The sequence below is a fragment of the Acinonyx jubatus genome, chromosome F2 (assembly GCF_027475565.1).
Source record: "Acinonyx jubatus isolate Ajub_Pintada_27869175 chromosome F2, VMU_Ajub_asm_v1.0, whole genome shotgun sequence".
Classification (NCBI taxonomy): domain Eukaryota; kingdom Metazoa; phylum Chordata; class Mammalia; order Carnivora; family Felidae; genus Acinonyx; species Acinonyx jubatus.
In genome coordinates, this window is record NC_069394.1 from 1881775 (window position 1) to 1909585 (window position 27811).

The 27811-nt window shown below is 59.8% G+C and overlaps 1 protein-coding gene and 2 long non-coding RNA genes across 16 annotated transcripts in view; 1 reads left to right on the forward strand and 2 right to left on the reverse strand.

Annotated features, from left to right (window-relative positions):
* Window positions 1-1852: 1852 nt before the first annotated feature.
* Window positions 1853-9345, reverse strand: LOC106989392 (uncharacterized). 2 transcript variants are annotated; one of them, XR_008292642.1, is made up of 3 exons: window positions 8633-9345; window positions 7279-8343; window positions 1853-6939 (listed from the first exon to the last, which is right to left on the reverse strand). It is a non-coding gene; the product is annotated as an uncharacterized LOC106989392 (long non-coding RNA). The 2 variants fall into 2 exon arrangements; XR_008292641.1 differs by having other exon boundaries at window positions 7279-7487; window positions 8160-9345.
* Window positions 9346-9469: 124 nt separating this feature from the next.
* The window catches only part of TSNARE1 (t-SNARE domain containing 1), a 153555-nt gene continuing 135213 nt past the window's right edge, over window positions 9470-27811 (forward strand). For 3 of the 13 annotated variants that reach the window (XM_027063777.2, XM_053208711.1, XM_053208712.1), the window contains exon 1: window positions 25671-26780. In XM_027063777.2, coding sequence (XP_026919578.2) covers window positions 26771-26780 — 10 coding nt within the window. In that variant the 5' untranslated portion in view covers window positions 25671-26770. Of the gene's footprint in view, window positions 9610-9817; window positions 10238-25651; window positions 26781-27811 lie in introns of those variants that run through there. The other 10 variants (XM_027063769.2, XM_027063771.2, XM_027063772.2 and 7 more) reach the window with 9 other exon arrangements.
* Window positions 10552-13970, reverse strand: LOC128312918 (uncharacterized). The gene is made up of 3 exons (XR_008292875.1): window positions 13793-13970; window positions 12424-13636; window positions 10552-11499 (listed from the first exon to the last, which is right to left on the reverse strand). It is a non-coding gene; the product is annotated as an uncharacterized LOC128312918 (long non-coding RNA).

Sequence of the window (27811 nt, forward strand, 5' to 3'; positions counted from 1 at the left end):
TGGCCCCTGGAATCAGGCCCAGGCCTCTCAGTGGCCTGAGTCCTGGCGGGTCCCCAGCAGTGGGGCAGCAGAGAGGTCTGTCCTGCTGTCTTAGGGCTGTCAGCCACTCCCCTTCTCAGAGCCTCCGCCTCCCCGTGTCTAATATCCACTTCATGGACTGCAGGTTCCAGAAGACTCTGCCCGGGTGGCTGGGCAAAGGGGCACCCAGGGACCCAAGGCAGAGAGAGCCGTTGGCCCACAAGGGAGGGGCGGGCAGGCAGGGCTGAGGGAGGAAGAGCTCGGGGTCAGCTACCGGGCACCCTGGTTTCTGCCAACAGAGGGATGTCTGTGTTGGCCAGCAGCTTTGGGGGGTAGATGGCAGGTGTGGTGCTGGGGGGGCCTGCACGGGAGCGAGGCAGGCAGGAGTCCCCTCCACGGCAAGCTGATGTGCTGGTGGGCTGGGTACGGCCCAGATGACACCGGGCCTGGTGCCGCTCTCTGCCCGAGCCAACCTGGTTTCCCCTGGGATCCTCCTCCACCCGGCGGGGGCGGGCGGGGGGCCCCAACTTGCAGTGGCCACGGCCCCTTGTGCAGGGCCTCATTGTGGGGCCCGGGTCAGCTGACGGAGGGGCCACCCCTGCCCCTCCCCGGGGGACAAGGACCCCGGCGCTGCCCCCTGGAGCCAGCGGTGGTGGGCTGTGATAGCCGGAGATGACCTTCGGGGACACAGCAGCTGGTGTCCCGAGCTCCTGGTGGCTCGCACGGCCCTGAGCCACGTCCAGTATCCTCAGTGCACCTGGCGGCCCTTCAGCGTCCCCAGCCTCCCCACTGGCAAGGTGTCTCCCGATTCACAGAGCTTCACGGCCAGGCTGGTGGGGCTCCGAACTCAGAGGGAAAGAAAACCCAATAAACTCCCATACGTTCCTGGCAGGATACTGCTTCAGGCCCGGGTGGATCTAGGAGCCCGGGGGGTCCCGCACACACCCCATCTTGCTCCTCAGCTCTCAGACGAGCTCCCGCCTGCGGCACAGAAGCCGGTGCCTTCACAGCAGAAAAGGCTGGGAGGGCCTGACTGGGAGCGGGGAGCATCAGGAACGGGGTCCACAGGAAAGAGGGATTCAGCCAGGACGCAGACCCTGAGACTGAGATTTGCCTGCTGGGACTTTCCTAGGGAAAGCTGCTGGGAACATGTGGCAGGGGGGAGGGAGGGAGAGGCTGCCGTGTCCCCGAGGCCTCAGCTGGCTGACAGGAGCAGGGATGGCCCTGAGGAGCTGTCCCAAGCAGGGACAAGGGTGCGGGCCTCTGCAGCGCACATCAGCCAGTCCTGGGTGTGGGCTGCCCCACGGACGGCGAGCGAGTGAACGCCGGTCAGCCAGGGTCAGTCCCACAGACGGAGGCGGCACACGAGTGGCAGGGAGCCGGCTCCCTTGGCCTGAAGGGGAATCTGGGGTGTCCACGGAGGCCACTGCAGGCTGTACAGCCAGGGAAGGGGACAGGCTTGGTGGCAAAGCACCTGCTTCTGAGGCTTCCCCACGTGAGGCGAGGGTCTCCCGGGTGACAAGGCTCCAGTGGGGGTGGGATGTAGCTGGGGGGGGGGGACTGCCCTCTTTGGAGGACAGGGATGGGGAGACCCAGACAGGGAGGGGCCACAGGGTTCCCATCACGTGTGGAGCACTGTCCCTGCCGCGAAGCACTCAGGACAGTCTGTGGTGCAGAGGGATCCAGACCACAGGACGCCTGATGGGGACACTTTCAAGTACACATAGGTTCCCAGATGGGACCTGAGTACTGGTCCTGCCTGGAGATCAGGACACATGCTAAACCCCAACCCCTAGCACATTCTGACCCTGGTCACACCCTGAGCCCTGACCCTGGTCCCAGGCTAAGCCCTACGACACTGGATATGCACTAACGCACCCTTTGGCCCCACGGAGGCCTGGGTGGGAGAAGCAGAGGGCAGGAGCGGCGCGAACCCTGCTTCAGGTCGTTCACGTGAGCCCACTGACATCCACCAACATGTCCGCTCGTCACCCTGCGCCCCTGCCTGTCCCCTGCAGGCCCCGCCTCCAAGCAGGAACGGCGAGACCACACTGTGCTGTGCTCTGCGGTAACTCCCAAGACCGCACTCACTTTATTTTTATCCCCATCAAGCCCTATAAATACAACAGTGATCACCAAACACAGGCAATGCGCCCAACACCTCCCAGCCCAGCACTGGCCCACGGTCACCAGGGGAGGCCAGCGGCAGTACACCTGCATGGCCAGGGACGGGGCAGGGACAGGTGCGTGAGGCTCTCGAGGACAGACCTCATCTCTGCTCCGTCTTGGACGGCCCAGCACTCCCCTTTCTTCCCAGTTATGGTGCGAAATACAAAGAGCTCCGTGCCAGCCTCTGCGTACGTCACAGCCACGTGGCTGGTGCCAGGCACCCATTTCCCCGGGAGGAACTGAGGCTCAGAGAGGCAGAGGGACTTGCTCTCAGAGTCACAGAGCAAGGAAGAGCAGCAGCCAGGTCTGAACCGGGACAAGGCTCCGGGGTGCCTCCGGGAGCCACATCTCACGGGGCGTGGCTGGGCCGTGGAACAGAGTGGTGCCCAGTGGCCCAGGGGAGCTTGGATCCCCCGGCTGTGGTCATCACAGCGCTGCCGCTGCTGGGAGCCCCGCCCAGCTCTGCCCGGCCAGCCCCTCGGCCCGGAGTCCTGCCCGCAGCCCCCTTCCCTGCCACCATGAGCCCGATCAACCCACGCTAGGATCTTCAAAATGGAGGCTCCCTTCCTCCCGAGGCCCCACCCCTGCCTGCGCAGGGCCCAGAGACCCCCTGCACTTGCCTTGGACGGACCCATCTGGGACCCTGGTGGTCAACGGCAGGTAGCTGCAGCCCCGTGTGCTCCAGCCCTTTCCCTGCGGAGGGGCCGAGCGAGCGGCTCACCTGGGTCCAGCCCAGATCACCTTTCTCTCGGCCTCCACGACCTCCAGGGGGCCAGAGATGCTGTCCACCCTGGTGCCCACTCAGGCCCCACGAGGTCTGGAGGTGGAGGAGCGCAGGGCCCGTCAGCCCCAGAGCAGAAGCCCCTGGTGGTACGTCAAGTCCCCCCGGCCTGCTGTTAGTCAGAGCCCGCAGCCTGGCCAAGGGGCAGGTATCCGGGACAGAGGAGGGACTGCCAGGGGCTCTGGCTGGGAGGACACTGATGGAGCGTGGGCAGCAGTGAGGACCCAGGGGTGTGGGAGAGACAGTGGGGCGAAGGCAGGGTCCCCAGCTCCGAGGACCTGTCCTACCACCACAGCTGGGAGAGGATGAGCTTGCCTGGGGGCCAGGAGCTCAGGGCCAAGGCCTTGGGAGGCCGCATCCTCCCTCTGGGCGTCAGCTTCCCTTGGAATAGTCCAGACCATCTCCAAGAGCCCTTCAGCTCAGTCACACGAAGCCCATCATTCATTCCCTCACTTGGTTATTCGTTCGACAAACACCAAGAAAAGCAGCCATGTGCCAGTCGCTGCCGACAAGTAGCTGACTGTTCGGGGGGGCAGACGGTGCCGTCGGTGCCGTGGGAGGGGTAAGCTTGGAGGAGGCCCCACACGCAGACCGAGGAGCAGAGGTGAGAGTGTGGGGAGGGTAGCCTCGCAGGCCGGAGGAAGTCACCTTCCAGGCAGACACACCAGGCTGGGTGGAGACCAGGGGTGCGGGCAGAGGTGGCGGTCGTGGGCTCGGGGCAGTGTCCGGAAGGGTCTGGGACGCCAGGCAGGGAGCTTGGATGTGACCCCGGTGTGACGGGTGGTCCAGGAGAGGAACACCCACCACCCTCCCCCAGATCAGACCAGGCGCATGAGCCAGGCAGAATAGAAGCCCTGCCTGGGCAGGGCCTGGGGCCAGGGGCTCCTCTTCCTGCCCTCCCTGGACCCCGTCAACAACCCCAAGAAGTGGGGCTCGTGGGTGCTTTCTGCCCACACACATGGCGCTGTCGTGAGGTTTGGTGGCATGCTTGTGGCGGGGGGGTGGGGGGGGAAGCCTCCGGAGGCACAAAGTGTTGTGATTTTGCAAACTGCTATTCTCTGTGATTTTTACCTTCGCTCATTAGCATCTCATTACCATGTTTCCGCGCAACAACGGTGGGGGCTGGGGGCTCGGGCTCCTGGGGTGGGGTGGGGGGGGGGGGAGCATACTGAAGTCAATTCTTTGCTCTGTGAGTGTCTGGGACTGTGTTTGTGAGCCCGGAAAGGGGGAAGGGAGGTGGGGGCTGGGGCAACCCCCGAGCGCTATGTTTGAAATAGGAGTTTGGGCAGAAACGGACACAGGAGGTGGATGCGGCAGCCTTCTGCAGCATCCATGTTAGACTCACTCTGTTCCTGCCTGACAAACTCCTACTCACCCTTCAGCACCCAGCCCAAATGCCCCTTCTCTGGGAAACCTTTCCGACACCCTGGCAATGGCGTGCTGTTTCCTCACACAACCTAACGATGACCTTATGGCTCAGCAGGGGATTCTCCGGTCCTGTCTGTCCCCTCTGCTCCTCTGAGATGCTCTGAGGGTGCCGTCCGCATGTTCTCATGTGCCAAAGGCCAGGGGGCCAGGTGCTGGGCTGAGGGCTCCTAAAAGCTTCCCTGGCACCGACCCCCTCAAGCCTTCCGTTAACGCCACAGAGTTGGAAACACTGTGGCCTGTGCCGCTCGCACGCGTGAGGAGGCGGCTGGCTCGGGGCAGGTGTCTGACTGCGGCCCTCCTGGCAGGCACGTGGTGGAACCAGGGGTCGAGCCACACACCCCAGGGCAGGCGCCACGGGGAGGCGGGAGGCTGGGGCTGCTGGTGGGCTGTGGCCAGTGGGCTGGCGGCTCAGCCGGAGGGAGAAGAAGGGCAGCGGCGGGGGGTGGGGGGAGGTGGACCCCACCTGCCCCTAAACGGATACTCGTTACCAGGAGGACAACGCGTCGTGTTTGCAGAGCACCTCGGAAGAAACCACAGCGGGTTGCAGGCTGTAGGTAGGTTAGTTCCGGTGTGAGGGTCCCCGGGCCCCCGCCCCTCACTCGTGGGAAGTTCTGCGGCCAGGCCTGTCGTTCCAGCTTTGCCTTGAGAGAACTCCCCCTGAGCCGCCCCCCCCCCCACCCCCAGGAGCCCGAAGCCCAGTCTGGGGGAGGGCCCCCCATGCAAAGTGGAGGGGGCCCCCCCCGAGGCTTGCACACCCCCGCCGCCTACTTCTCTTGCCCCCGATTTTCAAGCCCCCCGCTCTCTCTGATGAAACTGCTGTGCTTACCGAGTCCCTGGGAGATGGTGGCGGCCTGATGCACCTGCCCCCAAACCCGCAGGTGTGGCCTGGGCTCAGAAAGGTGAAAGCCTGGGTCCTGCAGAGGGCGGTGCCCTTGCCTCTGTCCACCTCCTGCAACCCAACCTTTGTTGCCCCGAAATCAGTCACCCCCTAAGAAAGCCAATTGCCCGTCCTCTCCCTCCTGTGGCCGGTGCGTCAGCATGAGGCCCGGAGAGGCTGAGCCCTGCCTCTGCTCAGGGTCCTGTGTCTGGGGGCCACCGGGAGCCACCACACCGCCAGGAGGCTGGGAACTGTGCCGCTTCCAGGGGGACAGAGATGAGCGTCGGAAGTGTCCCGGCCACGGCGCCTCCCCTACCCCCTCCCGTGCTTACCTCCTGCTCACTCCTTCTCACCGTGAGCTGTCGCTGGCCGCCTGGGTGTCGGGCCAAGGTCCCTGGTGCCACCCTATGGGGGCCGGGGTCTACCGCACAAACAGGTGCCGGCGTGAGAAGGCTGAGCTGTGTGCCACCGGCCGTGGAGAGAGGGAGTGGCAGGGCCGTGTCCACGGTCCGTGTGTCTGCTGTGGCCGGGGTGACGCGGCCCCGTGTGCCCCCTCCCACCTGGGGGATGTGCAGCAGAAGCGGTGGTGGAGGGCAGGGGTTCTGGAGTCGGCGGTGGCTGCAGGGCTCAGGACGTGGGCACAGAGGAGCGTGTGACAGCCCTACGGGGACGTCCCCAGGCTCCTCGCCTACCTCAGGACACCCGCAGCCCCCTCCCGGAATCGCTACCCCTCAAGCCTTCCCTATGCCAGCCTCTCTGTTGGGGGGGGCCTCTTGCTCCCCAAGACCCCGTTCTGCTCCCGCATGGCCACCACTCAGGTTCCCAGTGCCCATTTGTGGCTGCCAGACTGTGAGCACCGTGTCAGAGGCCGTGTCCTGACGGCGACTGCTAGGGGAGCCACCCCCCGCCTCGTGTTAGGCACAAGGGCTCCGAGGGCGGCTGGGAACCGAGGCCCCAGGATGAGGGCACTTCCTAGCCTCCCGTGCCGCGACAAGGGACCCGGCTCTGGCCAAGGGGGTGGGGATCGGGGAGGTGTCCTCACAAGGGCAGGACCGGGGTGGGAGCGTGCCTATACGCCTCTCCAGGGTCCCGTTCTTCCTGCAGGCTGGAGAGCAGCCATGACGGCCGCAAGGCAGAAGATCTTATCTGAGGGTCACGGGAGCAACCCGACTAAAGGAATCTGGGGTCCTGGTGACCATGAGGTCACCTTTGCAGCCCTATCGCCTGCCTGGACTCGGGTGTGCAACATCAGAAGCAAACACCGATTTTGTCTCAGCCGACGTTATTGGGGCTTTCTGTCCTTAGCAACTGAATCTAATTGTATGGTATCCCCAGGGCCTGGCATGTTGCCTTGACATTGGAAGCAAAGATTGCTGAATGAATGAGTGACGGAGAGCAGGGTAAGATTTGGCGAGAGAGGAGGGAGCGCACTGCCAGGTGGCGAGCCCGGGGTGTGGAGACGCCCCCTCCCTTGGGGACGGAGCGTGCGTGGGCTCTGCCATTCCCAGGAGGGGTGGCAAACCCGTCCTTCACTGAAGATGTGACTGGCGGAGACAACACTCACGGTTTGCTTTTGCTTTTTTCTCTGCCACTCCTTCTTGGCGTCAAATACCTTGGGAGGCTGTTACAAGTCTCACGCCGGAGTCGATCTCCTAGGAGCCCAGGGCTGTGACGAGAGCGGTCTCAAACGCTTGCCATGTGCTGGGCCCCTGCCACACCTTCCCCGTGTGTGCCCCTCTCCGCGTGTCCCCTGCACAGGAGCCTCGGCACCCCCGTGCTCCCGGATTCGCCCAGCCCTCTACGTCGCCCGCGCTTGGGCCGGCCTCACCGAGTTACATGGGGGACACCGCGCGAAAAGGGAGACCGGCAGGTACAGCTCACGTGCTCACTCATGCCCTTCGGCGCTGCCCTTGAGGCCACCCCGTGCGCCAGGCCGTCCTCTGTGTGCTGTTGTGCAAGCCTCCCCTCAGGGGACCCCTCCTGCTGTGGGCAGGACAACACCTACCAGGGTGATGGTTCCATCCTGAGGCGCACAGGGGTTGTTATCTGCTGGGAATGGTGTCATCAGCAGCACGAAGGAAGCAGGGACCTGTTTCTCCCGTCACGATGAGTCTGGGGGCGCACTTGGGGCAGAGGCTCCCTGTCCTCGGCTTGGGACCCATCTTCTTCCTCCCGGAATAGCTGCTGTCCTCCGCACATTGCCCACACTCTGGGCTGGGACAGAAGAGGGCAGGACAGTCAGATGAGCTGGCCGGCCTCCTCCGTCCCTTCTGGAGGGGCCTGAAGACTACTGTGCCTTCTCCCATCTTCCCCCCGTCAGGACGGTCACATGGCCAGCTCTAGCTGCCAGTGACGCTGGGCACATTCCCGCCCTGAACAAAACTGGAGTTCTGTCGGTAAGGGACAACTGGAGACTGGGCCACAGCGAGTCAGGTGCTCACGAGACTTGATGGATGGACAAATGAGGGCTACGGGAGCAGTGTGGACCTGCAAACCTTGCGGTCTGGGCAGGGGTGAGGGAGCCAGGCTCCAGAGCATGGAGAGCAAGGGTGGGGGCGGGTGGCTCACTGCAGACCCCACGCTGACAGTTTGACCCGGAGATCCAGCATAACCATGGAGAAACCCGTGTTGCTCCTGAAGCCAGAGCAAGCATTTCCAGGGCAGCTTTAGTGGGAGCTGCATGGAGGCTCCTTCTGGAGACCCTCCACCCATCCCTAACCTTGTGGCTTACACCCCTGCTGAGGCCTAAAGGGAAGATCCACACGGGGGTGGGGGGACCTCTGAGCTAAGCCAATCCCTGCTCTCAGGTAACAACCCTCCCTGCAGAAGCCGATGCCTGTCACTCGTCCTGTGGGCCATAGAGTTCAGCCCAGTGGTTGGCCTCACACTCCAGCAGAGCCAAAGTGTCCGGCTCTCAGACGGGCATCTGTCTCGGGAGACCTCTCTCTGGAAGCGCCTAAGCTGTGGTCAGCAGTCACCATCATGGCCTCTGCAGGGCAAGGGACTGGCTTCCTTTGCATTCCAGCTGTCCTGGGGGCAGGGTACGAGCTCTGACGGAAGTCGGGTTGGCCTGTGAAACGGGCACAGGCCATCGGCCCCAAGGCTGTGGTGAGCACACGAGGCCCAGCCCCGGCACAGGCTGATCTGAGCCAATGTGTGCTGGCCTGCTCTTGTCGCCTCTTCCTCCCCACCCGTGCACGCAACACACAAGCACACACACGTACCACACACAATCATCCCCCTGCTCCCATCCGAGCATACCCGCTGCACACCCTTGTGCTCACACTCGTGTCGTGCACACGCATTTGCCCAGTGTCCATGTGCACGCCCTTGCACTTGTGTGCCGTGCATACACGTACCCAGGACTTGTTCACACACACATCTGTGCCCAAACTGAAGATCCCGTAATGTCACGGGCATCGGGGAGCAGGGCGATCCAGGAGTCCTGGCGGACAGGAGGCGGCCCGCGCCCAACCCCTGCATGGAGATGCTTGGCCGTGTGGGGACAACCCTGCCCACACCCCTCCAGGCCTGATCACCAGCAGTTGTTAGGACGCTGCCTTGGACTTGGGCCGAGGAGGCAGGGCTGGTACGGAGGCGGGAAGGACCCAGCCCCAGCGGCGGCTCAGGGCTCGCCTGCAGGCAGGCAGGCTCAGGCACAGGGCATGCGGGCCGGAGGGCACACAGCCACCGGTCCAGCTCTTCAGGGGGCGCAGGCAGCGTGCAGGGGGGAGCCCGACCCCACGAAGGTCTCTAGAGGGCCAAGTGCTGCTCCTGGACAGAGGCCCCGCGGGGCTGCCACCCGGGGCGAAGGCCTCTGAGGCCGAGGGCTGGGCTCGCCTTGTCCAAGCTCACTTTCATCCTCATCCTCCTCACCCCCGCCCGCCTTGGTTCCACGGATGGGAGACCGAGGCTCGGGGGTGACAGCGCACCTGCCACCTCAAGGGGCTGGGGAAGGGACTGAGCGTTTCCGGGGACCCTCGTGCGGCCCTCGAGGACCACGGCCTCGACGCCAGCCAGGAGCTCCAGTCAGAGAAGGCTTTCTGGCCCAACCGGCCGCCGTCTCCGGCCGTTTCCGGTCGTCCACGCGGGGCAGTTTGGGACTTGTAGTCCTGAGGCGCACGCCGTCCACGGCACGCCGCGGCTCGAGTGGCCATTGGCTGGCGCAAGGCGCCGAGGCCGATGGGACTGGCGGGTGGGGCGCGGGGGGCGGTCTCGCGGCGTTCGCCCGGCGCGGGAGAGGTCGTCACGTGATGTTTGGGTCCCGGCTCCGCCCCCTGCACCGCCCCTCCCGCCGAGAGCGAGCGGAGCGCGCCCGCGAACCACCCCGGCCGAGGTGAGGTGGCGGGGTCAGGCCGCGGGGCCAGGCAGAGCCAGGGGGGCCCTTCCGGGAAGGGCGAGCGGCCCGAGGTGTGGGGGTGCGGGGGTCGGGGGTCGGGGGTCGGGAGGGGCGCGCGGGGCCTGCGGGGGCGGGGCGAGGGGGTGGGGCCTCCGAGGGAGGGGCTGGCCGCGGGAGGGGGCGGGGCCGGCGCGGGGCGTGGTCACAAGGGGGCGTGGTCTCGGCGGGAGGCCCGGGTGGACGGGGGCGGGGCCGACGGGAGGGCCGGGGGCGCTCCGGCTCCGCCCCCAGGGCGCCCTTGCTGGTACCCACCTGAGGGCGCATGCGCGCGGTCTCCCTGAGGCCTCGGTTCCCACTTGTGGGGCGCAGGGGGCAGCCCTCAGCCACAAGGCCTCGGGGGAGGCCCCTCCGCGCCTTTCTGCCCTCAGCCACGTTTGGCTTACGAGGCGCCTCCCGGTTCTGAGCGCGAGGTCCTCCCGCCCGAGTAGTCTGCAGGTGACCAGGTGTGACCTGGCCCCGTGGGAGCCCAGCTGGGGCCTCCTGTCGGGGACCTCACTCACCGCTCCGGGGCCCGGGGCTCCGTGGGCGCCGTCCGGCGTGGTGGCAGCAGCCACGCGTGGCACAGGTATGGAACGCTGCCCCGTCGCAAAAAGTTCTGCGGGCCTGGCCGCTGGACGAGATAGGCCTCTGCCGTCGCAGCCTCACCTGGCCCCCTCCCTCCGCTGCCCGCCTGGGCCCTGCTCCTAGTTCTGGGGGCTGGGCGGCTCCCCTGACTACCTCTCCCGCCAGGGTTTGCCTCCCTACCTTTCTGGCTTCTTCTGTTCTGTCACTTGCACGTGTGTGTGCCGTCCCTGGGAGGCAGGGATGGGGGTTCTCCACTCTACCCTAGCAGGGGCACCGAGTTTGGGTGAAAGACACAGGTGACGCTCGTCAGTCTTGCAGTGTCCAGCCTGTTTAAGAGGGTACTCTGGTGAGGTTCAGCTTCTCCTGTGCTGGGTCCTCGGTAGAAATCTGGTGCAGCAAATGCCTGCCCAGGACAGCACGGGATCAGGAGCCAAGTCGCCATTGCAGGCGGCTGTGGGAGATGGGCAGATCCGAGAAGGCTTCCTGGAAGAGTGGCGCTTTGGTCGGGCCACCTCCACATCTGTTCTCCGTTGGCCTGGCTGCCCTGTGTCCAGATGACTTCCCTGTGCGGGTGAGATGGGTGCCTGGCCACAGGAGCTGCTGTCTGCTGGGTCACAGGCAGGCAGGCGTCCTTAAGCCCCTTCTCCAGCTCCCTGCAGCCTGCAGGGTGAAGGTCGGGGTGTGGCTGCTGCCTGTCCCTCCAGTCACATCTTCCACGGCCTGCTTCAGGTACCCAGCCAGTTCGGATGCTTTGTTTCCTGCATCCCACGTCGTTTTTTCACCGACATGACAGTTAGGTCCTCTGCTTGGAATGCCCTAGTGTTCCTGATATCCCCTTTGGAACCTTCCTGTCCCCTGCCTCCCCTGGATGAGGTTCACCCACAGGCTCGTGGCCCTGGGCCCTGGTGCTTAGCTTGCCTTCTCTGCTGCACTGAAGTGATCCGTGTGTGTGTGTGTGTGTGTGTGTGTGTTTATCTCGCACACGTGGCTGAGAGCCCCTGGGGCATAGGGACCTCCGTCTTGGTCACCCTTGCATCTTGGGTGCCTAGCCCAGAGTCTGGAGTGGTGTGGGCGCCCAGCAGGCTGCGATGAGAGAGTGGACTGGTGACACAGGGCAGCAAAGAGTGCATGGTGAGAAATGCAGTCATGGCTGGGCGTGTGTTCAAGACGAGGGGAAGCTAGAGGCAAGGAGGCCGGCTTACCTTTCAGTTACCTTCCGGTTGGGGAGAGAAGACTCGTACTGGACCAAGCACGCCCTGGGCCCTTAACGACAAGGATGGATGTGTGCTGCAGGGTCCCAGAGAAGGGGGGGGGGTCTTCCCAGGGTCCCAGAGAAGGGGGGGGTCTTCCCAGGGTCCCAGAGAAGGGGGGGGTCTTCCCGGGGTTCCAGAGAAGGGGGAGGGCTTCCCAGGGTCCCAGAGAAGGGGCAGGTCTTCCCAGGTTCCCAGAGAAGGGGGGGTCTTCCCGGGGTCCCAGAGAAGGGAGGAGTCTTCCCGGGGTCCCAGAGAAGGGGCAGGTCTTCCCGGGTTCCCAGAGAAGGGGGGGTCTTCCCGGGGTCCCAGAGAAGGGGGGGGTCTTCCCGGGGTCCCAGAGAAGGGGGGGTCTTCCCGGGGTCCCAGAAAAGGGGGGGTCTTCCCGGGGTCCCAGAGAAGGGGGGGGTCTTCCCAGGGTCCCAGAGAAGGGGGGGGTCTTCCCAGGGTCCCAGAGAAGGGGAGGTCTTCCCGGGGTTCCAGAGAAGGGGGAGGGCTTCCCAGGGTCCCAGAGAAGGGGCAGGTCTTCCCGGGGTCCCAGAGAAGGGGGGCTCTTCCCGGGGCCCCAGAGAAGGGAGGAGTCTTCCCGGGGTCCCAGAGAAGGGGCAGGTCTTCCCGGGTTCCCAGAGAAGGGGGGTTCTTCCCGGGGTCCCAGAGAAGGGGGGGGGTCTTCCCGGGGTCCCAGAGAAGGGAGGAGTCTTCCCGGGGTCCCAGAGAAGGGGGGGTCTTCCCGGGGTCCCAGAGAAGGGGGGGTCTTCCCGGGGTCCCAGAGAAGGGAGGGGTCTTCCCGGGGTCCCAGAGAAGGGAGAGGTCTTTCCGGGGTTGCAGAGAAGGGGGGCTTCGCAGGTCATGGGCTTTGAGCCGGCCAGGCAGCACGGTGATGTTTGGTTGGCCAGAAAGGGTGGGTGGGTGTCGTGGGGTTTAACACTAGTCGTACCTGCCGTGCTCACGTGGTGCTCTGGGGGCCAGGCTCTGGTCCTCAGCTGTTTAGGCTCCATAGCTCAGTTCATTTCCACAGTGAGCCCGGGACAGGGCCTCTTATGTTTTCATAGTACAGATGAAGAAACTGAGGCACAGGAAAGGAGACTTGCCCCAAGTCCCTTAACTGTGAAGTCCTAAGGTACCACCACCCATCCAGCCTGGGACACCGATGCTTCCAAGGTTTGGGCACCTTGTTGTTACTCCTGTTTGGGGTGAACAGCTGGCCCAGGCTGAGGCCTGATTGATTGATTGAATTACTTACTTATTTATTTACTTACTTACTTAACTTACACGCTGTGTGCGTGGTCAGTGGATCCGTCCCGACTGCTGTGTGTGTGCAAGTGGAACTAGGTGTGTGGCTCAGGGCAGCTGGAGTCGATGCCGTGTGTCAGAATCCGGTTTGGGTGGCGACAGTCTGGACGGACTCGCTGGTAATCTGAAGCTGGGCATCCTGTTGGACTCCGGTTCTGCGCCCCCGGCCGCCCCGCGCTGCCTGTCTCCTGAGCCCACCCCGGGCCCGTGCCGCAGCCTGGGTGACAGAGCAGACAGACCAAAGGGACAGGGTGGGGGCCCTCCTGCGCGGCCAAACGTCTGGTGGTTCAGCATTGGTGCCGGCCTGTGCTTCTGCGCCCTGCCGTGAGCAGCCTGATCCCGCTTGGGTGTGCGGAGGCAGGTGACGAGAGTTACTGTACCTGTTGCCAGGTGATGGCCTGGGGCCCAGGGAGGGCTCCTCCTGCACCCGAGCTGGGCCTCCGTGGCAGATGCAGCCGGCCTGCCCCCCGACCCCCCACCCACGGGAGCCGCACCTCTGAATGCCCGTCTGTGGCCCGGGCCTGGAGCCGGTGGCTGCGGGTGGCTGTTTGTTGAAGAAGTGAGGTTGGTTGTGACAGAGCCGGCCGGCTGGAACCTGCGGTCAGCGCTCCTGTGGAGCCAGGGAACCTCTCCTAGGAAGGGAGTTAGTTGTCTTGGCCCACATCCCGGTGGAGAAAACAGGACTCACCAACGAGCTGAACCCGGTGCCTTGCAGGTGCCTGAGCCAGCCGAGCAACAGGGACAGTGGTGTCTCCCGGGGGCCCTTGGTTCCGTGTGTTCCCTGCAGCCCAGGGCTGCCCTCCGCAGCCTGTTACAGCTATGGGATTGTCCCCGTCAGCCCGAAACCCTAGTAAGGGCTGGGACAGGTGTGAAGTAAAGGAAAGGTGATTCCACACTTGGCTTCAAACCCAAACCACGCTGGGTGGAGCCCTTCCCCGCTTGTAGGTCCGCCCCAGGCTTGGGGAAGCCTCGTCAGGACTCGACCCAGTTTGGGGGGCTGCAGGCGTCCTTACAGGTGTGCTGGGCCGGTGCCTGAACGCACAGGATCTCTGGCAGGGCCCCTCCCACGGTCTTTGCTCAGGGCTGCCATCTGAGGTGTGGAACACTCTTCAGGGAGTTTCGAAGGCCGGGTCTTGCACAGAGGCTTAGGGTACGTGGTGAGCAGCTGGGGGCCACCCCGACGGCTTTCCTGGCGTCCTCAAGGATGCTACCATGCATATGTCACAGAGTGAGGTCACAGTGAGTGGTCGGCCAGGGTGTAGAGAGGGCCCCCACTCTGCGTGTGGCTGTGGGTGGGGCTGGAGGGTCTGGGTACATACCTGGGAAGGGGTCCTGGGTGTTGGTGAGGCCTCAGCTGACTCTTGAAAGCTGAGCGTCATCCGGGCTCGGGGGTGGGAAGGAGGCTGCAGGCAGCAGGAGACACGAGGGAAGGCATAAAGGGGTGCAGGTCTCCCACAGCCCAGCTGAGGATCGCTGGGGGAACTAGGCTGGGGGGCGGGGCAGGGGTCTGGGCCAGATGGCACCCAGGGCTGGTGGTGGGAGGCTGCCGGGGGCAGTGGGAGGTCCAGGCCTGTGGGCCCCGTGGCTCAGTATCATGTGGCTGGGTCCGTGGTGGTGTAACAGTGCCGCAGATCCCCTCGGTGGAGGGATCACGGGCCGGGGACCGGGATGGCGGGGTGCTCGCGGGGCTCCTGCTTTGGGAGAGCAGAGCCTGGTCGTCACGCTGACCCCATGAGCCCCCAGCCTGGAGCTCTGCCCCAGTAAACCTTTACTGTTTTCTTTAATGGATCGACGGGAAATGGTCTTATTTTCTGTCTCTGATGTCCCCTGAGAGGGGACTGGGACCAGCCCTGACTGAGTTAGCATCCTGCTACGGAAACAGTGAGGCCCTGCAGATGTGGCAGTTCAGGGTCTTAGTTGTAGCGTGCTGACTGATGTCCTCATTAGTGTGTCCCCGAGCTGGCCCTTTGTGGTCCTGCAGCCATCCTGGCAGCGGGGGCCGTCGCAGGGGCGGACACTGAAGCCCTGGGGTGGGGGAGGGGTGCCCAGGGTGCGGGGAGGGGGGTGCTGTGGGGCTGAGGGAGTGCCCCCCTTCTGAGTGACCTCGGGCTGGACCCCCCTTCGGAGGGCCGGCTCTGCCGGCCGGGGAAGGTGAGGTGTGGGTCGTTTTCGAGTTGGATTAGCAGGAATGCGGGGGGACCGACCGTAGTCACCCCTGATTATTGACTTCTGGTGTCTGCCTGGCCCCTGCTGGGCTCCTTGTGTTCCTCAGATCAGGAGACTTCCCCGGCCTGGGTGGCTCATCCACAGGCACAGGCCCATAAGGGACCCGTCTGGTCATCCCTGAGCTGCCCCGTCTGCCCCGCATTCTTGTCCCACTGCTTGGGGACTGGAAGGCGCCTCCGCCTTGAAGGATGCCCTGTGAGTTAGTGGCCGTGTTAATGGTGCCGTGATTATGTTATACAGACTTAATCCTGGGCCCCTCTCCCATTCGGAGCTGCCATCAGGCTCATTCTAAAGGAAAGCTTGGCAAAGGTCTGAGGGCTTTAGGGAATCCAGGTATCAAAGTGCAAACTATCGCCTGGGGACTGGAGGCCGAGGCGGACCAGTGAAGCTGGATGGAAGGGGGTGGGGGGATGGAATGAGCTCATTGGTGGCTGGTGGCTGGCTCTCCCCGACCCACGGAAAGATGTCCTGTCACTGAGTCAGCATTCTCAGGGCTTTGGGGCCTGGTGCCACGCTTGGGCACCCACCTGTTCACATGTGTCCTCCTGTCCCCCGGGGCAGACCCTGGGTGTTGTCTGAGGGGTGCAGACTGGGCCCGCAGGGGACACTGGGGCTGCAGGGTGGCTGTGACGGAGGAGGGGGGATGGCCTCTGGGGAAGATGGCGGGAGGGGGGGCAGACAGGCACCCTGAGGGACAGCGGGGGCATTAAGGTGCTGGACAGAGGCAGCACGGAGGAGATAGGTGCACCCCCCCGGCCACCTTTGGCTGCCTTCCACTGGGATCCATAATCCATCCCAGCCAAGTCTTTGGAAGGGGGCATGTTTTTGAACCAGCAGCCCGGAATCAGTCTTCCCCCACATTAGACCCACTCAGCACAACAGCCCCCTTCCCGGGCTGGGCTCCTGCTCCACACCGGCTTTTAGCAGCTGTGCTGACGAGGAGTCGAGGAGTCGGACTCATTACTCAGGTCTGACCTCCTTCCCCTGCTGCGTCACCCACAGCGAGGGTGCTAATGAGTGTGGGCCGGTGGTGGGGGCAGAGCCCCGTCTCCTCCTTCCTGGTCCCGGGTCCAGAGAGTCTGCAGCCTCCAGCCGGGGCTCCTCTCTCGTTCCTCATGCTGTGGCTGTCCTTGCCGAGGCGTGGTGCTGGTCGGTCTGTCCCTCTCCTGCGGGCAGTACTTGGGGGGTGCTCGCACCGTAGGGCCGCCTCCCTCCCTCGGCTTTGCAGCTCCTCGCCGTCTGACCTGATCACCTTTACGGCCTTCGGTCAGCCTGCCTGGCCGACTTCTTGGCCTCCCGAGCCAGATGTCAGCTCTGCTGTCTGTCTGTCTGTCTGTCTGGAACAGCTGGTGCCAGCCCTGCCAGGTGGTCCCCTCCAGGTGAAGGCTGGGTTGAGTTCTGCTGTCTGGAAGCCTGCCCCGTCTGTGGGGCCTGCTTGAGTCCTTCGGGAGGGCAGGGCACACAGAGTCTCACCTGGCTGGTTCCTCGCTGCCCGTGGTGTCGGGCTCCCCGTGCGCTCTCCTGGGTCACCCGTGGCCCCAGGCAGGGATTGGCACATAGTAGGCGCTCGATAGACACTTGTGCAAGCACCAGCTAGCAGTTGGAAAGGGCTGTTACCCTCTGCTGGGCCCCTGGTGCACCTGGGGTCACCCCCACATCTCCAGTGGGTGGGAAGCTGTGAGGGGCGCTGAGAGCACGGGTGGGCCAGCCCTGAGCAGGTTACTCACGTGTGCCGTGTGCACTCCTCACAGCAAAAGGAGAGGGCTGCTTGGAGCTGGAGCCGGAGCGGGGCGGGGTGGGGGAGGGGTGACTCCCAGCTCCCTGCTTCCCAGGACAGGGGTGAGCCGGCCGCCACGGACCTTTGGCAGGTGGGTGATGTGTGCACAGTGCCGCGGGGGCCCTGAGGAGCGCCTCAGGCTGTGAGCCGAGTGCATGGTGGGTGGTCTTTGTGTCACTGATGGGAGCAGGGCAGTGGGCAGGTCCCTTCTCTTGGACCGCGAGAGGGGACTTCGTTCTCCCAAGGCCGGAAGCAAGCTCGGCAGACCTGGGAGTGGAAGCCCGCGTGTCGGCCATGGAATCTGGGCTCTGTCTTTTGCCGGCTGCCCCGTGGCACTGTGGAGCCTGGAGTGTGGAGAGCTCCTAGGCCAGCAGGTTTGACATCGCTCACTGGGACCGGGCATGGGGGCTCTAGTCACCCCTGCCCTGTGTGCCCCCTCCCGTTACCCGGAACAGCTCTGGATTCATGTGTCACCTGTACTTTCCAGTACCGTGCGTCCGAAGGAGGGATTCTGTCACCGGGGACAGTTGTGAACCTGGTTCGGCACTCATGGTACACGCGGGGAGCAGAGGCCAGAGCTGCCTGCCCCTGTGGCCCCAGCCGTGCCCGGCCTCCCGGTCTGACAGCACGTTGGGGCAGACCACCTGCTACCTCTGTGGCTCTGGCCACCTGCAGGAGGGTGTGGAGGCCATCGTGGGAGAGGGGCCCCACGGGCAGCACGGAGGAGGGCCAGGTTGGCGGGGGTGAGGTCAGACAGACGGGTGTAGGCACGGATGTGATTGGGCGGGTGGGGGTCCTAAGGATACAGGCTGGCTCTCGCCGCCGTAGGTAACAGCGTCCCCCAGGCGATCCCCCAGGGATCGGCGGGACGGGCTCGGTGCTGTCAGAGACCCAGGCTGACCGAGCAGCCACCGTTGAGAATGTAGCCTTCCCGCCACAGGGAAAGAACTCTGGGGCTCTGGTCCTGGGAACTAAACGCTTGGCTCAGAAGGGAGCTGGGTTGCTTTTGTTCCCAACTCGTTGTCCGGAAGGACTCCAGTGGCTCTGCCTCAGGGGGCCGGGGACAGTGGTGCCGCCCTGCTTCCCGAGGGAGGGAACCAGACTTGGTGGCCAGCTCTGCTGATGCTCACACCGCCTGGCCAGGCGACTTTGTGCATTTGGAAGACCACCCTTCTCTCCTGGGCTTCCTCCCTCTTCCTCCTGGGGGGTCCCCTATGCACAGAGAGCTTGGGCCCTGTCTAGTCCCACATTCCAGGAGGCAGGTGCTCAGGAAACCAGCTCAGATTGAATATGGCCCCTGCTCTGTCCACTCAGTGACTCCGGGCACGGAGACGGACAGCCTGGTGCCTTTTTTCTGTTACGTGTTTAATTTCGTGACAATGGTACACTCACATGTAGCTGTGAGAAAGAATTCTGAGCCATCCTGTGGACCCTTCCCCGCGGTGATGTCTTGCAAAGCCGTTGTGTGCTGTCACACCCAGGATTGCAGTTCAAGCACAGGCTGTTTTCCTTTCTGCTGCTGAGAGGACCCCTCCGCTGAGAGGACCCCTCCCGTGTGGCTCTTTTACAGCCACGCCCATCTTCCTGCCCTGCCCCCCCCCCCCCCCAACTCCTGGGACCGGCCAATCCGCCCTTCTTGCTCCAGTGTCACGTCAAGAGTGTCACCTAAACGGAGTCCCGTATGGCATGTTTCCTCTGGGGACTGGCTCTGTCCCTTGGCATAGCTCCCTGGAGATTTCCCAAGGTTGCCACACGTGTCAGTAGTCTGTTTCTTTTCGTGACTGAGTCCTGCTCTGCGGTGTGGATGCACCGCAGGGAACCCTTCCGGTGCCCTCGCGTTTCTGCACTTCGAACGGTTTATGTGGTCCGCGAGCACGCACGCAGCCCAGAGTTCCAAGTGCCCCCATGGCAGCCGGCCCCGTCCTCCGCTCCACAGGTGACACTGTTCCTGGTTTCTGATACACGCTGCCCGGTCTATGAATATCAGTATCAGCCAAACATTTTTCCTTTGTGTCTCGCGAGTCGTGTGCTGACAAGTCTGTGCGCCTTGGTGTTTGTTTCCTCCTTCTAAACAGAATGTCCTGGAGACCTTTCTATATTGACACAGAGGGCTTCTCTTTTTCCTTTTGAACACAGCTACAGGGTGTTTCCAGCACAGATGTGCCAGAATCAACTCGGTAGTCCTTTGTTGGTGCCAACGCAGGTGCTTTCCGGTCCTCATGTGTTATGGAAGGAACAGCCTTCGTCCCTGTTTAAGGACAGTGTGTGTGCAGGGTAGGTGCCCTGCAGTGCCGACTCTGGCCCAGAGAGACATGCTTTTTGGGTTATGAGGCACACTGCCAACCCGCCTTCCCGAGTGCAGTGTGTTTTGTGCCCCGGGAAGGCCGAGAGGCGCCCGACTCTCCGTGCCGGCAGTGAGCAAGCTTCAGATAGGGACACGTCTGGATTCCCTTCATTAGGAATAAGTGTGCTATCTTTTTATACATCAAAGAGTCATTTGTATTTTGTGCACTTTGTTTCTTTGTTCATTTTTACAAAGCGCGTTGTTGATCTTTTTCCTATAGCCTATGGAAATTAGCTCTTTGACTGTCAGATGCATTAGGTCACTTGCCTTCTCTGGTTATTGTTTCTCTTTCGCCATCTAGAAGCTCTTCTGTGGTTCAGTTCATCAACCTTTATATCGTGGCTTTGGATTTCGAGTACAGTTAACAAGGGCTGCTTTTCGCGTTTACAAAGCAATGCAGTCTTCTCCTAGTGTTCGCTGTTTTATTTTTAAAGTTTCCATCCGTGTGTCTGTTATGGTGTGTGGTGTGAGGTACGAGTCCGACTAGCCTTTTCCAGATGCTTCAGCAGGAGTCCCATCCAGATGGTCTTACCCTGCCAGTTTTAGGTTCTAGCTTAGTCATGCCCTGAATTCCCATCTCTGTTTAGGTTTTTCTTAAAGGTGTGTTTTTTCCTAATGGCGAGAACACTCAACGCGAAGCCTGCTGTCCTAAACGCAGGTGTACGAAGCGTGTTGCTGACCAGAGGCACGGTGTCGTGGAGCCCATCTCTCGGCCGTACTCGTCTCGTTCGACCGAAGCTTTGTGTCCGTTGATTAGCAGCTCCCGGTTTCCCCCTCCGCTCAGTCCCGGCTGCCGTGCCCCTGACTCCGTGAATTTGGCTGGTTCAGATGCGTCATGTAATGCCGTCGTGCGGTGTTTGTCCTGTGACTGGCCGATGGCACTGAGCACAGCGTCCTCACGGCTCATCTGTGCTGGCGCGTGTTACAGACCTTCCTTCTTTTTCGAGGCTGAATAACATTCCATGGCATGGAGGTGACGTTTCTCTGTGGATGGGTGTGGAGGTGGTTTCTGTATCGGCCCCTGTGAACGGTGCTGCCGTGAGCACGGGAGTGCTACCCTCTCTTTGCGACATCCTGATTTCAGTTCTTTTGGGTAAATACGGAGACGTGGGGTTGCTGGGTCATTTGGTAGTTCTAGTTTTATTCTTTTGAGGAAGCTCCACGCTGTTTTGCACAGTGGCCGTGCCATTTTGCATTAACCGTGTGTACAGGTTGCAATTTCTCTACATCCTCCCCAACGCTTGTTAGCTTTTGGTTTTTTGATGGTCATCCTGATGGACGTGAAGTAGTATCTCATACTGGTTTTGACTTCCATTTCCCTGGTAATTAGTGGTGTTGAGCATTCTTTCACATATTTGTTGGCCATTTGTATGTCTTTTTGGAGAAATGTCTGTTCAAGTCCTCAGCCCGTTTTATAATTGAGTTATGTTATTATCTTTTACTGTTGAGCTGTAGCATTTCCTCGTATGGTTTGGAGATTAGCCCCTCATCAGATCTCTGGCTTGCACACGTCGTATTCCTTGGGTGCCTTCTCACTCTGTTGACGGTTTGCTTGGGTCTGCAGACGCCTCTTAGTTTGATGAAGTGACATTTCTCTGTTTTTGTCGCCTTGTGCTCCATGAAGCCGTTGCCGAGACCGATGTCATGAAGCTTCCCCCTAGGCTTTCTTCTAGGAGTTTTACAGTTTGGGTCTTATAAACCTTTGCATTTTTAATTTTGAGTTGGTTTTGTGCACGGTGTAAGATGGGCTCCAGTTTCATTTTTTGCATGTGTGGCTTCAGTGCTCCCAGCACCTTTAGTTGAAGGGACTGTCCTTTCCCTGCCGTGTGTTCTCGGCGTGCGTGTCGAAGGTCAGTTGGCTGTGTGGGCTTATTCCTGGGCTCTCTGTTGTGTTGGTCCATATGTCTGTCTGCATGCTAGTTGCTACTGTTCTAACTTCTGTGGTTTTGTGATGTATTTTGAAGTCCAGGCGTGTGATGTCTCCCAACTCTTTGCTCTTTGTTGAGTCGACGGTGTTTGTTTTCTGCGAGCTGTTCCCTTGTCCGCGTGTGCAGATGTAGATGCTGCTTCAGTTACTGACGCCTTACTGTGTGTTTTCACATCTCTGAGAACACAGTGCTCGTCTGTCCTAATTGTGGGGGGCGTTTTCTAGATTGTCTTCACGTGGACTTTGAATTAGCTTGTCTGTTTGCCCAGCCCGTCCACCAAACACGTGCGCACGCACTCAGAACCCCCAAACCAGCTTGGTTTTAGCTTGGTTTCAGGTTGGACTTGTGGTGAAGCTGTAAGTTGACTCGGGAGAGTGACATCTTTGTGATCCCGAGACTTCCGCTCGAGCTGTGGCTTATCTTCCCACTCGTTTTGGTCCCCTTTTGCGTTCTTCTTCAGCATCGCCGCGCTCTCTTTGCAGGAAGTTTTGGCCTTTTTACCGCGAGGAGCCTTTTCCGTGCTGTCCTCTGTCTGCGTGAGTGTGTGCGAATCCTGTCGGTATCTGCATAAAACTCGGTCCCCTGCTACCTCGCTGGGCCCTCCTGTGGTTTAGTGTGGTTATCGTGGGTTCTCAGGTGTCCAGGCAGAGCTGGCGGTGCTGTGTACCCCTCCCTCTCCAGTCTCGTCCCTGGGTTCTGCCTGTTACCAGTCGTGGGGGCCGGTTCCACACTGTTACCGTGACTAACTGCGGTTGTCATGGGCGCCTGGTGGGTGTGGCTTTTGGAGTAAGGTACAAATGTGTCACGAGCCCAGGAAGAGCCCGTCCTTTCTCTTGTGTTTTTTTCTTTTGAAGCAAAAATCACCGTTGAAATTGGTCAATTCCCTCTCTGAAGATCATGTGTGGGACAATCGTAGCCCTTCTCTCCTTGGATACGTAAACGTAAGACCTCATACTGGTGGCGTCGCCGAGGGTGGTGCGCTCTTGACCCGGTGGACGTGCCTCGCGTGGTCTGATACGTAATCGCGTAAGGGCCGCCCGGTGCTTCTGCTTTCGTTTACTTCAGCGTCCGTGTGCTGCTCGTTACAAGTAAGGTGGATCCGCGCCTTCTTCGGGGTTTGGTACCAGTGCTGCGCTTGCTTCCTGAAGGTCACTTAGGAATCTTCGGTGTTCTCAGGGCGCCTGGGGGACTCAGGCCGTTAAGCCTCCAACTCTTGATTTCGGCTCAGCTCGTGATCTCACGGTTCGTGGGGTCGGGCCCCTTGTTGGGCTCTGCACTGATGGCACGGAGACTGCTTGGGATTCTCTTTCCCTCTCGCCCCCCCTCAAAGTAAATAAATAAACATCAAAAAGAGAAAAAAAAAGAAATCTTGTGTGCTCTCAAGAACAGTTTGATAGCATTGAATTACATGGTCTTTTCACTTTTTGTTATTTTTATTTTGAATGACGAGGTCTCTACGGGGCAAGTAGAGTTCCCCTGTGAAGCTTGTGGGGGAGGGGGCTGGGCTTTTTGTTAGTTTGTTTTGTTTCCGTTTTAAGAAAGAGAGTTCTTTTTTAAGTTTTCTCTGTTGGGGTCAGTCTTCTAAATCGCACACATGTTCCCAGACAAATATCAGTCTCATCCAGGCTGCCACATTAATTCACGTAGACTCGAGGAAAATGGTCTCTTATGAGTCTTTTAATTTTCTTCGTCTCTGGGGCTATTTCCCTCCCGTTTGCTCCCACCGCTGCTTGGTTGGGTTAGCTGCTACACTTGGCCGTTGAACACAGTGGGGGGTGGGCTCACTGTCGCCCTGCACGGTCAGAAATCTGTGTGTAGCCTGCGCCTCCCCAGAAGCTTGGCCAGAGATGGCCGCCTGCTGGCTGGAAGCCTTCCTGAAGTCCGGACACCCCTTGTTCAAGGGCCGACCGCAGTGATTCTTTTATCACTCTCACTGTTGTCCACAGATTTCGGCTTTAAGATGTTCTCGTTAAGTTCATTTTTCTGCTTCTCTGCCTTGTAACTCATTGCTCTTCGCTTACAGTTAACTTCCTTTGCTTTTTTTCAGGTTGTCCCGTTTTCTTCGGTGTTTGATTTGTATGCTTGATTCGTTTGTTTATGTTCTTTTCCAAAAAGTGTTTCGTGTGGAAGAGCTTTTCCTTGAGTTCTGATCAGATATGTTTTCTGTATCATCACTGCTGGAAGCTCTGGGATTTTGGCTTATATCATCCTGTTTGGTCGAAGGATCGTTCAGGAGCAAGGTTTAAAATTTCCAAGTGACGTGCCTTTTGAGTCATTGGTTTTGTCCTTAACGAAAGTTTTAGTTGCATTTTGATCAGGGAATACGGACTGTTCCCTTTTGGACTTTCTGGGTTTTATGCAGTTTTTCTTGTGGCCTTAATGTGGACTCTGTTTTTGTCACTGTGTCACAGGTGCTTGGAAAGAGGCTCTGTTTTCGAACCTGGATGTATGGAGGCTGATGTGTGTACCAGTCAGTTACACAGCCTCAGCCGTGTCATTTGGGTCACACGTCCCCTTGGTTCCTGTGCGCTGGCTCTGCCGTGGACCAAGGCGAGTGAATCGTGGTCTCTGCCGTCGGCACATTTCTGTCTCTTTCTCCCTGTCTCTCCTGTGAATGTTGGCTGCTGTGTGGCGTGGGGCACAGCTATTTAAAACTATTTTATTTTTATTCTCAATTGCACCTGTTAGTATCAGGAAGTGCCCTTCTCCGTCCCATTTCTGTGTTGCCTGCGTTCGGGTCGTGACAAATGGTGCTTCTGCTAGTTTGTATTTGTTGGTATGCCTTTGTACATCCTTTTATTCCTGACCCTTTTGAAGGACCTCAGATGTGTCTCTTATGTGCCACATGAAGTTGGATTTGGCTGTGTGATCCGATCTGAGAATCTTATTTTTGTTTTTAATTTCACCGGAGAAGGTAAACTAACGTACGATAGTTGGTAGATCAATTATATTTGATTTAAGTTCTCATGTTCTGTGTGTGTGTGTGTGTGTGTGTGTGTGTGTGTGTGTTTGACGTCTTCTACTCTCTGGTGGGTTTTTCTTCTCTGTTTATTTTTTGAAGTCTGTATGGTTCTGACATTTAGGCAGAGTCTGTATCTGCCGTAAGGGTTCCCTTTGTTTTGCTGCCTCACTAATGCCATTAGCGCTCTGTGTGTGGGGACTGCCTTATTAAGTACCTTCTGTGTCAAGCAGAATATTATCTCCTCCTGTCTTTGTACCCCCCGACCCTTCAACCCTGTGGAGCCACCCTAAGCCATGAAACTTGGGAGTGTGTTATGGCAGAAAGGGACTTTGCAGGTGTAATTAAGGTTGTGGTCCCTAAAAGGAAGAGTTGATCTTGGATTATCTGGGTAGGCTCAAAGTGATTCCTTGAGCCCTTAAAAGCAGAGGACTTTGTACAGGGAGAAGTGAGAGAGTCTGAGAGTGAGAAGGACTTGTGGTGCAGGGCCGGAGGTGGGGGGGGGGGGGCTCTGGCCCAGGGTTGACCAGCTGACCGCAGCCCTGTGGCCGCACGGACCCGTGTTCAGCCAGGGGTCTCAGCCGCCTCCCAGAGCCGCAGGCGGCCGGGCGAACTCCTGACCTGCAGAAACTGAGACTGCGGCTCTGTCTGGTCTGCCGTCAAGTCCGCGGTCCTCGCTCGACGGCAGCGAGGAACAAGTACCCCTTCCACGAGTCGTGGCTGTGATGATGCGCCTTGTTATTTTCTTCTCCTCACTCGGGTGTGGTCAGCACAGTTGGTTCCCTTCCTCAGCTCTACCTTCGTGCCATTATTACTTGTACTTGTCACGAAAGCGTCGGCGGTCTGTCTGTCCTCTGCCTCGGAGCTCTTCCTGCCCAGGTGAGGACCTGGTTCGCCCACCTCCCTTCCCGTCCCCTTCCTCCTCCATCCCCTCTCCACACTCACCTGTGTGGTTTGCCTTCTGTCTGTCTCTCCAGCCCCACGTCTGTCTGTCTTGCACCTATGGGGAAGCTTGCTTGGTGCTCCCCACCCTTCTCATCATGCTCTCGTTGGCCCCCCCGAAGGCGGAGGGTTGCCCTGCACTTGCTTTTTCAGAATGGCTGATGGGTGGGGCCTGCGTGTTCAGACGGTGCTTCTGGGCTGGGGCGCCGCGTGCGTGTTGAAGGGACCCTCTGTCCTCTGCACGTCCTGTAGAGGCCCCTCCTTGGTCTCTTCCCTCGGAGGGCGCCCGGGCCTGCCCAGCTTGTTTTCTTCCTGAGGCTGTCATGTCTTTCTTTTGTCCTCAGCGGGTCACCTCTCTTGTCTTTGTCCTTTGTGACCCTTGTCTTTGTTTTCTGGGCTGAGACTCTCTCTCTCTCTTTCTGAGTCAGTTCTTGCAACTCTGCTTGTGGACTTCCCACGTAGGGACAAGTGCTTGTGACTCTGCAGTTCAGGGCTTTGCTCTGCTTCGTGTGGGGTGTGTGGGTGTCCCTCACCTCTTGGCAGGTGTCCCTGCTCTATTCTTTGTCCCTCACCCCCACCTCGTTAGTGTCTGTATCAATGCTGGGCAATTCTTTCACTGGTCTTTTTAAAAAAAGTTTTAAAATCTTTTTTTTTTATTCTAGTAAAATATACATAACATAAAATTTGCCATTATAATCATTTTTTTTTAAAGTGAACTCTGCAGCCAGTGTAGGGCTTGAACTCATGACCCTGAGATCAAGAGCCCGCCAGGCGCCACCCACTCCAACCACTTTTAAGTGTATCATTCTGTGGCATTCGATGCATTTATAAGCTTGTGCAGCCACGACCACCGTCCACCTCTAGAACTCTCCTCTTCCCAAACTGAAACTCTGTCCCTGTTGCACACCAGCTCCCGTCGCCCCACCAGCCCGTGCCTCCAATTGTTCTACTTCCTGTCTCAGAAGAGGCCCCCGGGGACCTCCTACTGGTGAAGTCACACAGCCTTTGTCCTTTGGTGTCTGGCTGTTTGCATTTAGCACCGTGCCTTCCAGGTTCATCTGTGCTGGAGGGTCGGGATTTCCTTCCTTTTCAAGGCTGAGCAGTAGCGCGGTGGAGGGACCACATCTGTCCCCCCGTCGTCCACAGACACTTGAGCTTCTTCCGTGTTCTGGCCGCTGCCAACGTGGTTTCTGTCCCTTCCTTCAATTCCTTTAGGTATCTGCCCACACGTGGCGCTGCTGGGTCACGTGGGAATGCTGTCATTTTGCACACCCACCGGGAGTGCATGCGGTTCCCTTTCTGCACATCCTCTCCAACTCTTGTTGCTTCCTGGGTTGTTCTGACAGTAGCCGTCCTTCTGAGTGTGAGGTGGCACCTCGCTGTGGCCGTGGCCTGCGTTTCTCTGACACACGATGCTGAGCGTGGGTCCGCGTCACACGTCTTCTCCGAGGGAATGTCTGTGCGGGGCCCTTTGCCCGTTTGTAATAGGACTGGCCCTTCTGTTGTTGAGTTTTAGGAGGTTTCTTTACATGCTCAGTATTAATCCCTTATCAGACGTGCCTGGCAAATGTTTGTCCCCGGTCTGTGGGTTGCCTCTTCACGCTGCTGATCGTGTGCTTTGATGCACAAGAGTCTTTAATTTTGATGGCATCTGATTCATCTTTTTTTTTTTTTTCCTTCTTTTTCCTGTGCTTTTGGTGCCACACTGAACAGCCACGGCCACGTCCAGCGCCACGGAACTGCTGCTCTGTGTTTCTCTCTTGAGTTTTAGACTTCGGCTCCCATGTTTGATCTTTTTTTGCGCTAATTTTGTGTATGGGGTTAGGTAAGTGTCCAGCTTTGTTTTGCTGCGTGCGGATGTCCAGTTTCCCAGCCGTGTGCTGAAGGGACTGGTCTTCCCTGTTGAGTGGTCCTGGACCCTGGTTGGAATCACTCGACTGCATACGTGAGGGTCTGTTTCTGGCCTCTCTGGTCTTTGCCGCTTGTCTGTGTGTCCGTCTTTATGCCGACATTTATGCCGACATCACAGTTTTGATGACCGTAGCTTTGTAGTAAGTTTTAAAATCGGGAAGTATGAGGCCTCCAGCTCTGTTCTTTTTCAGTATTGTTTTGGCTCTTGGGACTTTATTGTTCATTTTGGAACAAATTGTTTTTTTTCCCTGGATCAGTCCTCGTAAGACCCTCCCTGCCCCCTTCTCAGAGAGGTGGGGCAGGGGGTGCCTAGAGGGGAGCAGCCTGTGCCCGCAGGCCACCCATCTGGGCACTTCTCCCCATAGTCACGGCTGCTGTGCTGGCATAGCCTGACCGGCCTCTCGGGCTGCCTCTGACATCCCTCCTTGCCTGGCTCTGTTCTCAGTGACTCAGGGTTAGTCTGTGGTGTTCAGGGAACGTGAGGTCCTTCCGAGACCTGCCCCTTCACCTGCCCACTCTGATTCCCTGCATTTCCTCCTGTGAGGACTCTGCTCAGCTCACCTGCTCTTTGTGGGTTTTTCCTGTGTTGTAGGGCTGCAAATTGTAGTCATTTCTTGCTTCCTCTGAATACGAAGTGTTCAGTTAGTTTTAAGGTTTTTGTTTGATTACCTTTTGGTGGGGGGAGGGTCATTCTCCTCACCATTGTAATGTGATTTCTGGGAGGAAATAGGAAAAACTATGCTCAGTTCATTTCCTTGTATTCAGTGATCCAGACTGTGGGAAGGAAAACAGGTCGGTGTGGTTCCCGTGCCTGTTCCGGTGCTGGCACGTAGGACTCATCCACACCCCGGCCCCCTTCTGCCATGACAGAAGGGCCACCAGCCCTGCAGGGCTGAGCTCCAGGCTGGAGAGGCTGGCCCTGTGGGGGCTCGGAGCTGAGTGGGC